The following is a 12495-nucleotide window of genomic DNA, read 5'->3' on the forward strand; positions in this document are numbered from 1 at the left end:
TATATATATATATATATATATATATATGTGATTTTATATTATTAATTCATCAATAATATATTTAGGAAATCAATATTTAGTATTTCAAAAGATATATATCCAACATAACATGGTAGCACAATAAATCTAAAAGTTTAAAACATAAAAATAAAAATACAGAATATAAATATCGATACATATAAAAATCTAAAAATAGATAAATATATGTTTAAATATATATGCGTATAAAAATTTTATGTGTAAATAAGCATGAATATTATAAATTCTAAAATATGAAATATAAAATATAAAGAAGCCTAAAGTTAAAAGAATAAAATATCTTACAATCGTAGAAGGACAGTATATATTATTATTTCTAATTTTTAGTATTTTTAATTTTAATATTTCAAAAACTTTAATAATATATAGGTATATAAAGGGTTCTTAATGCATCTCTGAAGAACGGAATTACTAACAATAAGATGATCTTTAGATCACTTTGCGATTGTAGTAATATCCGTGAAACGATCGTAAGATATTTTATTCTTTTAACTTTAGGCTTCTTTATATTTTATATTTCATATTTTAGAATTTATAATATTCATGCTTATTTACACATAAAATTTTTATACGCATATATATTTAAACATATATTTATCTATTTTTAGATTTTTATATGTATCGATATTTATATTCCGTATTTTTATTTTTATGTTTTAAACTTTTAAATTTATTATGCTACCATGTTTTGTTGGATATATATCTTTTGAAATACTAAATATTGATTTCCTAAATATATTATTGATGAATTAATAATATAAAATTACATATATACACATTTATTTGCTCAAGATAATTGAGCACTCAACATAAGTTCAATTATATATTCTTTTAGAATATTTCTTTTAGAATATTACTTATATATATATATATATATGTATATAGGCAGTTATTTTGGGCAGGCTGCAAAATAAAAGTATCCTGATATCTACTTGTCATTGTTGAGAGAATCAGTCTTCATAGTGTTTACATTGTTATTCTGGACCTTAGTACTTGTGGATAAGTTAGGGTTGGGTTGCTAATATTATAACTATTACTCAAATTATAAGTGAAGCTATTCACTTTTCTGTTGTTCATTATAATAATGAAATATGCCAAATTCAGAGTTGTTGAGTAGGAGAGCTTAACAGTGTTTCTGTTAAAAAGCTTATAGTACTTACTAGAAGGAAAGTGATTATCCAAAGCATGAAAGAATAGGGAGTAATTTCCAAGAATACATGTAGCCCAAAAAGGTGAGGATTATACTACAGAATTTTTCACTTAAAGAATCTATTATACTGACTACCACTGCCTCTACTGTGGTGAGCCCTCTTCATTGTTTTTACCAAATATATCTAGGATTACACCTATGTGATGCATATTTTTTTAAAAGACAATAGAATATAATTTGAGGGAGGGAGGTTTGGCTGTTATTTCTAACAGACTGAGTGCCTATGAAGAAGCTCCTCTACTGACTAGAAAACAAAATGTGGTTGTGTAGTATCAGGCATGACCATATCCAGTAGATTGTAAGATCAAAGGTGTTTAAGTTATGACCATCTTGTTAATGTTTGACATAATATATCTAGGGCTATTTCTAGCAGGTTTAATGACCTCATAGGGGCTTCCTCATTAGCTCAACTACTCTTTTACTTGTCTCAGTCTTTTGACTGTGGCCATGCTGGAACACCGCCTTTAGTCGAGCAAATCGACCCCAGGACTTATTCTTTGGAAGCCTAGTACTTATTCTATCGGTCTCTTTTGCCGAACCGCTAAGTTACGGGGACGTAAACACACCAGCATCGGTTGTCAAGCGATGTTGGGGGGACAAACACAGATACACAAATACATACACACAAACATATATACATATATACGACAGGCTTCTTTCAGTTTCCGTCTACCAAATCCACTCACAAGGCTTTGGTCGGCCCAAGGCTATAGTAGAAGACACTTGCCCAAGATGCCATGCAGTGGGACTGAACCCGGAACCATGTGGTTGGTAAGCAAGCTACTTACCACACAGCCACTCCTACGCCTAGCTGATTATAATTCATTAATAACAACAAAAACAAATACAGCAATATGGTTATTGTTGAATTATTAACAATGAATGTGTGTGTGACTAATGGGCTGAGATGTAATTTAACCTCCACTCACTCCCCCATCACCACACAACTGACTAATTATTTTTCTTAATTAATGGTTTCTTTGATTCATTAAAACTAGTACAATAGTTCTGATTGATTAGTTATGATTATTATTAGGCAATCAGTTCCAATAAGTGTTCACACACAATATATGTGTGCATACTCACACACTCACACATCTATACACAACCACGCATATGTACATACATACACACACACACATGCACACACACATACACGCACTGCACATGTACATCTGCACATATATACATACAAAAGAGACAATCATGCTTTTACATGCACACACACTCACTCACACACACACAAACACACACAGTCTCACACACAGACACACACTTATTAGTCCTTACAACCCATGCATATGCTTACAATACATAGACATGCACATAAGCACATATATATATGTATAGAAGAGATGATCACACATTTACATGCACACACTCACATACACACAGACTTCTCCATACTCACCCATGGATATGTACATGTATATACTCACCCCAAAATATACATGTACATATGCAAATATATGCACACAAAAGAGATGATCACAAGATAGACTATGATATATTCACATTTATAAAAACAACAAATATAATCACAATATACACACACAAACAGGACACAGTCATACATACATTCAGGACCGATTGGGAAAAGTAATGCTGCAGACTGTTTATCTGTCTAGAACAAATATTGCGTTCATTCCTCATTTAAAATGACCAAGTGTGATTTGTGAGAGAAAGAGGTTTGGTTGCTATTTCTAACAAGTCAAGCAACCACATAGAGGACAAACATTTAGCCTTTGCTGTGTTTGCTTCTTTTTTTCATAACAATTAGACACACAAGCAACTCACTGCATTAAATACATAAGGGCAACGTACAAATATAAGCATACATACATACATATACATACTTACATATACATACATACATATACATACATACATATACATACATACATATACATCCATACATCCTCATCACCATCTGAGGACTGGCAAGCCAGGAGGCTGTACCAGGCTCCAATCTTATCTGGTAAGGTTTCTACAGCTGGATGCCCTTCTTAATGCCAACCACTCCGAGAGTGTAGTAGGTACTTTTTACGTGCCACCATCATGGGAGCCAGTCAGGCAACACTAGGAACGACCACGCATGAATGGTGCTTTTTATGTGCCACCAGCAAGGGACCAGTCAGGTGACACTAGTAATGACCATACACGAATGGTGCTTTCTATGTGCCACCAGCACTGGCATGGGTGCCAGTCAGGCGGTACTGGCATCGGCCACGACAATGACTTCACTTGACTCAACAGGTCTTCGCAAGCACAGTTTATTGCCTAATGATTGAAGGGTACTCTTAAATGGGCCAGTTATGCAGCACTGGCTTAGGCCACAGTTACTGTCTCACTTGGCTTGCCAGGTCTTCTCAAGCACAGCATATCTCCAAAAGCCTTGGTCATCGCCTCCGTGAGGCCCAACATTCAAAGTTCGTGCTTCACATCATCATCTCAGGACTTCCTGGGTCTACCACTTCCACAGGTTCCCTCTGTTACTAGGGTGTGACACTTTTTCACACAGCTGTCCTCATCTATACGCAACACATGACTATAATATATAGACTCTTTTTACTCTTTTACTTGTTTCAGTTATTTGACTGTGGTCATGCTGGAGCACCGCCTTTAGTCAAGCAAATCAACCCCAGGACTTATTCTTTGTAAGCCTAGTACTTATTCTATCGGTCTCTTTTGCCGAACTGCTAAGTTACGGGGATCTAAACAAACCAGCATCGGTTGTCAAGTAATGTTGGGGGGGACAAACACAGACACACAAACATATACACGCACACACACACACACACATATATATATATATATATATATATAGCCACTCCTACGCCACTCCTATATATATATATAAAACAAATAATAAATGAGTATATGCATATATACGTACAAGTATGTGAATACCTACATCTACCTGTATATATAGGTGCATATCTGGGTACAGGACGTTGCAAACAAAACGTAGACAAAAAAATAATAATAATCAGAGTACAGAAAACACACAGGCCACATAGAGAACATTTTCCTTCATCAGCTGCCACCATTCTATATACACATGGTCCGATCAATAAGTATCCAGACTGTTGCCATAGTAATGAAGCTAAACACACAGAGTGAAGCTGCTTGGTACAGATTGACCTTGAACTTCTTTGTAAGCCTAGTACTTATTCTATTGGTCTCTTTTGCCAAACCGCTAAGTTACAGGGACATAAACGCACCAGCATTGGTTGTCAAGTGATGTTGGAGAGACAAACACAGACACACAAACATATACACATACATACATATATATATATATATGTACATATATACAATGGGCTTCTTTCAGTTTCCGTCTACCAAATCCACTCACAAGGCTTTGGTCGGCCTGAGGCTATAGTAGAAGACACTTGCCCAAGGTGCCACACAGTGGGACTGAACCTGGAACCATGTGGTTGGTAAGCAAGCTACTTACCACACAGCCACTCCTACGCCTATATCATCATCATCCTCATCATCATCATCATCATCGTGATCGTTTAACATCCGCTTTCCATGCTAGCATGGGTATATATATATATATATATATATATATATATATATATATATATATATATATATATATGTCGCATGGCCAAAAATTATCGTGAATTTTTTTAGAGACACTTTCAAATTTATCAGAATATCGGACTGATGATTTGGAATAGAGAAATTTTCATTCTCTTAACCATGAAACGATCGTATCCGATTAACTAAAGACTTGTTTTGTTTATGCTTTCCCCTCCGGTTTTTTGTTCTATGTGTGCCATAAATATCGCCATCCGTTTAGAGAAAAATTTGTAGTTTAGAATCAGTAGTTCTTTGACTGCTATTTCTAAATTTTCAGTATGTTGGAGAAGCAACTCAATGCTAATCCCTGTATATTTATGATGATAAATGGTTTTACCGATAAAGGTTTTTTCATACTGAACTACTTGGCAAAATTGTTAATTATTAATTCTATTATTAATTGACGATTCCCTGCCCTTATTCTTGTATATATATATATATAGATAGATAGATAGATAGATAGATAGATAGATAGATAGATAGATAGATAGATAGATAGATAGATAGATAGATACACACACAGACACACACACATACACATACAAGCACATATAGTATATATGTATATATACATCTACCAAATCTATCATCTATTTATAAAACATTAAATAAAGGACATGACAATAAGAAGTTATGTCATGAACTTCATTAGCTTACAGCTGTTTCTGTGATAAAATACAATGCACTCATAGTTGAGTGCTTGTACATCACCCTCTAGCTTCAAAAGAGCTTCAAATACACACACACACACATACACACACACACATACACACACACATACACACACTGCATCTACCAAGTCCACTCATAAAACAAGTCTTTGATCAACCTTGGGCTATAGTAGAAGATATTTGCTGAAGGTGCTGTACAGCAAGACAGAACTCAAGATCACAGGATTAGGAAGTAATCGTCATAACCACACAGCCATGCCTGCATTCAAAATTCAATTTTTTGTTTAATATACATCCTGGAATAAGACACCTGATGGCAATTAGAAATCAAAATGATTGAGATGAGTTGTAGGCGTAAATATTTTAATAATTTTCTTCATCTAAGATAACATTAATTGTTTGAATAGTAACAGTTTATGCCTAGTTTCAGTTATATATAAACATAACACTTCAATGAGAATATTAGATATCGTAGTCATTTAGACCTCTTTATAAAATTAGACAATATAATCATTATGTGGACTCATTAAGTTTCTGGTTGTCTGCATTCATCAGATAACCAGTGAGAATTGCATACATTAAGTACATTGTTATTATAATTCCCGTTTTTTCTCTATAATTGGATAATACCACAAATAATGACGCATATTAACGTGTCACATAACCAAGAGCATCTATGTGTCATCTGAATGAATGAACTAATCAAAAAGCCCAGAATAATGAAAGAATGAAACAGCAGCTTCAGAATTGATAAGCTTTACTCTAAGTAATGGATTCCCCGTCTCCTAAATATATTTAACCCTTTAGCATTTAAACTGGTTATATCCGGCCCAAATATTCTATGAGCTATAGGTTCAAACTGACTGGATTTTAGTCTCTCACACCTACATACCAATCATTCTAAAAAGAAATGATCACATTTAAAAAGAAATGATCACATCTAAAAAGAAATGATCACATCTAAAAAGAAATGATCACATCTAAAAAGAAATGATCACATCTAAAAAGAAATGATCACATCTAAAAAGAAATGATCACATCTAAAAAGAAATGATCACATCTAAAAAGAAATGATCACATCTAAAAAGAAATGATCACATCTAAAAAGAAATGATCACATCTAAAAAGAAATGATCACATCTAAAAAGAAATGATCACATCTAAAAAGAAATGATCACATCTAAAAAGAAATGATCACATCTAAAAAGAAATGATCACATCTAAAAAGAAATGATCACATCTAAAAAGAAATGATCACATCTAAAAAGAAATGATCACATCTAAAAAGAAATGATCACATCTAAAAAGAAATGATCACATCTAAAAAGAAATGATCACATCTAAAAAGAAATGATCACATCAATCATTCTAAAAAGAAATGATCACATCATCAAAATCTCAAAGCAACATGTTAATGCATGATTAATTCAAAACAATGAGAATAGATAAGCATTACAGTTTGACAGATTAATCTGAATGCTATAGGGTTAAACACTCACACACACACACACACACACACACACACACACACACAGACACACACAAACAAACACACACCACACACACACACACCACACACACATATGATGTGTGTATTTGTGTGTGTGCGTGTGTGTGTGTGTGTATGTGCATGTATGTATGAGAGGGTGATGAAAAGTTCCTGGCTTTGGGTAAAAGGAAGATCAGTTAATTATGACTTTATTCAACATATTGTATGACTGAATATAGATGCAAATATGCATACATGTATGTGTCTATGTACCTCTCTATCAATCTATCTATTTATATCCCTGCCTGCCTTTCTATCTGTCTGACTGTCTGTCTATATTTTTGTAGATATAAATATATATATATATATATATATATATATATATATATATATATATATATATATATATATATATACAAGGGGGTGCTGAAAAGTTTGGGCTTTGGGTAAAAGAAAATACAGGAGGATCAGTTAATTATGACTTTATTCAACATATTCCCCTCTCACACATTTATTGCAGCAGTCCTTCAGTTTCTCTAAGCCCTGTAAAAGAACTCAGAAGGTTGGGCCTCCAGCCGGGTCTTTCACGATACCCTTAAAGCTAGGAGCTTTGCAGCACACCCTCATATGTAAATATATATATGTATATATACATATGTATGTGTGTGTGTGTGTATGTATATATATATATATGTGTGTGTGTGTCTGTTGTGTACGTCTATGAGTATGTGTACATGCACATGCATGTGTGTGTGGAGAGAGAAAGAGAGAGAGAGGGAGAGAGAGAGAGCTAAGTGATCTGTTATAAGTAGGATAAAAAAATAAAGTACTCCATTCAGTAAGAGATAAATATCATTTAATACACACAGTATTTAAATACAAGCTACTATTAGTTTCATGTGGTGGAAACACAATAAATCAGCAGATTTATATATCATGCCTTGTGTTTGCAAGCAATTTTTTTTCATTGAAATTGATGATTGCTTCGATGCACAAGGCATGGTGTATGATGTTGCTGATTTATGTTTCTGCCACATGAAACTAATAGTAGGTTATATTTAAATAATGCAAATGTGTATTATGTCCTGTTAATTGTATTTGTGTAACATTCTCCATTTTTTTCCATCCTTGTTTTCGTATGCATTCTCTGCTTTCTTCCAAGGAATCTAATGCTCTTAGCTTAGTTTTTCCTTGGGGCTGACCAGATTGGAGCAATCTCGAGTATAACCAGCCAAAATTGCAAAGATAATCTGTAACTCGACTGAGGAAAGAAAACTCCGAATGACCCGTCCTTGTTTTCTTTGTATCATCTATCTGGATGTTTTGCTGCCCCTTCTTTGTATCACCTAACTGTCTGGATATTTTGCGTTCTTGTCCCATTTTGTATTTTACATATATATAATGGTGTGCATACACTTTGGTCTCTTATATGTAAGTATATATTTATCTAAATTTTGTACGACTCTATTCTTTCTTTCTTTCTTTCTTTCAGCCCTTTCACGCTTTCTTTGTTCATTCCACTCTTCGTTCTTTCGTTCCCCCTCTCTTGCATTTCCTTGTCTTCTCTTCATGTTCACTTTCTCTCCTCTTTTCACTTCACTGTGTCCCTGTCATTTTTTCTCACCCCTCCTTAATTCTTTTGTCCCTCTGCCTCTCTCTCTTCTCTCCCCATGTGACCGGTGTTCGGCCAAGCCTGACCTTTCTTTCTTGGTTCAGCCACCGTCCATGCAACATTTATATTCCTCCCTATGCCTGTTAAATAAAGCCATTAGGCTTTATTTCCACACACACCAGCTTAATTTAATTCATCCATGGTCGAAAGACACCTGTTGTTATGTTCTGTTATTTGTATTTGTGTAATATTCTCCGTTTTTTTCCATCCTTGTTTTCGCATACATTCACTGCTTTCTTCCAAGGAATCTAATGCTCTTAGCTTAGTTTTTCCTTGGGGCTGGCCAGATTGGAGCAATCTCAAGTATAACCAGCCGAAATTGCAAAGAAAATCTGGAACTTGACTGAGGAAAGAAAACTCCAAATGACCCGTCCTTGTTTTCTTTGTATCGTCTATCTGGATGTTTTGTTGCCCCTTTTTTGTATCACCTAACTGTCTGGATGTCTTGCGTTCTTGTCCCATTTTGTATTTTATATATATATATATATATATATATAAAGTACCAGGCATAAAAAAGAAAAAAAAACGGTGTTGATTTGTTCAATTAAATTTCTTCAAGGTGGTGCCACAGTGTGGCCACAGTTTGATGCCTGACGAAGATAAAAGACCCACTAAATCCCTTAGTAAAACTTTACGCTAAGGGAAGTAACTCTTGTACTATGGCACTGAAACTTCTTAGAGTCGCTTTATTTGCTAGAAATAGCAACCCAAATGCTTTTAAATCAGATGTTCAAGAACCAAATGAAGAGCAGATTTCCAATCCCAGGATCATCCTGATTCCAAAAAAGTATAATATGTCTATGGTCGGAATATAAGCTAGGTTGATTACCACCTCACCGGGCAAGGAGACAGGCAGATGTTCACAAATGCAACGTCTTTCCCAGGTGAACAGTGTACACCCCAACATCAGCTACTAGTTAGTGACTTCAGTATTAAATTCTCTTCCTCACATTTCTTCCTCATACATTATGATTGTTTTCCAATCCCCTTTCTTGCCCTCACTGCTATACTTACTGTATTACTGCTCCCCACACCCCCACCACCCACACCCACTCCCTATTTTTCTCACCAGGTTCTACGCTCATATTCTTGTTACTTGTAAGTACACCCTAGCACTACACCATCTCTCTCTCTCTCTCTTACACTTTTGCTGTTTCCCACTCTCTCCTTCTTTCCCTTTGATCACTCTCTCTCTCACTCACTGAGTAACCATGTACTTCCTCTATAGCAAGACACCTATTTCTGCCTCTATTTCTCTGTTCCACTCTAACTTTTCATCATTTAATACTGGATCACTTCCTCTAATGCCCCCTCTGTTGTGGCAAGACACCTACTTCTATCTCTCTGTCACTTTGTCACATTCTAACTTTCATCCTCTGACACAAATGCCCTGCTCTTTTCATAATTTCTTGTCTTGTGAGCGACTTGGTTACCCTACCAGTGCTGGTGCCACATTAAAAGCATCCACTCCATACTGTAGTGTGGTCTGGAAGGGAATCCAACTGTAAAAAGCTTGCCAAAACCAACTTCGCCTGTGCTTGTGCCACGTAAAAAGCACTGAGTCCACTCTGTGGAGTGGTTGGTGTTAGAAAGGGCATTCCACTGTAAAATCCCTGCCAAAACAGATACAGAAGCCTTGGGTAGACTTCCTGCCTGGCTGGCTCCTGTCAACCGTCCGACCCATGCATGCAGGGAAGATGGATGTTAAACAATGATGATGATGAAAAATATATATATATATATATATTCATATATTATATGGGTGTGTGTGTGGGTGTGTGTGTGTGTGTGTGTGTGTGTGTGTGTGTGTGTGTGTGTGTGTGTGTGTGTACATATATTTTTTATTTCTTATCTTTCAGCCATTAAACTGCAGCTATGCTGGGCCACTGTCTTGAAGAATCTTTAGTTGAGTTAATCGACTGTTTTTTTTTTAAGGATGTTACTTATTCTATTATTTTCTTTTGCTGAACCACTAAGTTATAGGGATGTAAACATGCCAACATCGGTTGTCAAGCGGTTCTGGGAGACAAACGCATACACAAAGACACACATGCACACACACACACACACACACACACACATGTATATATGTGTGCATATACTGTGTTTCAAATTATTACCAACATAACATTAGTTTAGTTTATTTAAAAACTACTTGTTGGAATTCAACAAAATTTCCACAGAGTGATTACAACAGTTATATGCAGGTGGTGTGCAAGAAACGTGAGATTTTGTGCAAGTGTAAACAAACCACAGCCATTTCCATAATTTCCACAAACTTTCATTGTTCTAAATAATTAACGAGTGGTCTGATAATCATGTAATTATGGGTCGTAAATGTAACTTAACTGCTACAGGGAAATCTGTTATTACTTCTGGACTTGAAAAAAGTAAATCAATATTAGAAATGTCTAAAATAATTGGAAGATAACACCAAACTATGAAAAAATTTGTTACAGCTCCTTGGAGGATACGTAACAGTGCTGACAAGGGTCACTCAAGGGTTGCTTCTCAATGTTCTCTGTTACAAATTAAGAGTGAAGCTGTAAAGACGCCAGGTCTTACAAGTGGAGAACTCCCTACCCTTCCTCTCTCTCTCTCTCTCTCTCTCTCTCTCTCTCTCTTTCTTGAATGTCTCCATTTTCAATCTTAACTTCTTTTCTTTCTCTTTCTGTCTCACATCTATCTTTTTTAGTTTTCTGTCCCTCACTCTTCTCTTCCTTCTCTCATTCCTACTTTGTCTCTCAGCCCCTATTATAACTTCACCAACACAACAAATTAATAACATCTATTTGTCTATCCTTTTTTTTTTTCTTTTGTTTCCATTCTAGCGTTTGTGGCCCATCATTGATGACAGTTTCCGACAAGTTCTGTGTGATGTGTACACAACAGAGGTGCGAGAGGCCTGGCAGACATTTATTGAGTTTATATTTGAGAGTATGAAAGAAGGAATCGATGCAATGTCACTGGCTCAAAGTCTATCCACAGAGTGCGAAATCAATATCATCAACAACCAAAGTAATGATAAACCAATTTTGAATCGTCTTGAAGAGAATTCTGATGCAGAATTAACAATATCTGATGAAAATGTTGACACTAAACTACTGAACAAATAATGCTAAAGAAAGCACAAGTGATACATATAAATATGCATGAGTGTACACACACACACACACACACACACACACACATATATGTATGTATGTATGTATGTATGTATGTATGTATGTATGTATGTATGTATATGTATGTGTGTGTGTGTATATGTATGTATATATATATATATATATATGTCTGTGTGTGTGTGTGTGTGTGTGTGTGTGTATATATGTATGTATGTATACATATGTATATATATATATATATATATATATATATATATATACCAACTTTCTCACACATATTTATATATATATATAAATATATATATATATATATATATATATATATATATATATATATATATATATATATAGGAAAATGAAAAAAAGCCAGAATGCTAAATGGAAGCATATTTTAATAAAGATTTCTTCTAACCGGTTTTCATTGCGAAAAGCAAATTATCAAGAAGAAGGAGAATGAAAATGTTTTTTTACAAAGAAGTACAAAATGAAGAAAATAATATATAAAACAATAATATATAAAAAAATAAATATACCCATACATTATATTGTCTTTGAGCTTTTGAAGTTCAATAGTAGTTCATGTATAAACTGGTAGGAAAAATAAGGATGCATGAGAGTTGAGAGTTTTGTTAGGTTTAATCTTTTTAATGGATAACTGGAAAAGATTTTTGGATGATTGTTTCATCATATGGAAG

At 34.6% G+C, this 12495-nt stretch overlaps 1 protein-coding gene across 1 annotated transcript in view; it reads left to right on the forward strand.

The window, feature by feature from the left end:
* The window catches only part of LOC106879404 (neuroglobin), a 37131-nt gene extending 25276 nt beyond the window's left edge, over positions 1-11855 (forward strand). Inside the window, exon 4 of the mRNA XM_014928949.3 lies at positions 11507-11855. Within this exon, the coding sequence (XP_014784435.1) occupies positions 11507-11791 (285 nt within the window). The 3' untranslated portion in view covers positions 11792-11855. The remainder of the gene's footprint in view (positions 1-11506) is intronic.
* Positions 11856-12495: the final 640 nt, after the last annotated feature.

This window comes from Octopus bimaculoides, chromosome 11 (genome assembly GCF_046866305.1).
Source record: "Octopus bimaculoides isolate indiv1 chromosome 11, ASM4686630v1, whole genome shotgun sequence".
Lineage (NCBI taxonomy): Eukaryota > Metazoa > Mollusca > Cephalopoda > Octopoda > Octopodidae > Octopus > Octopus bimaculoides.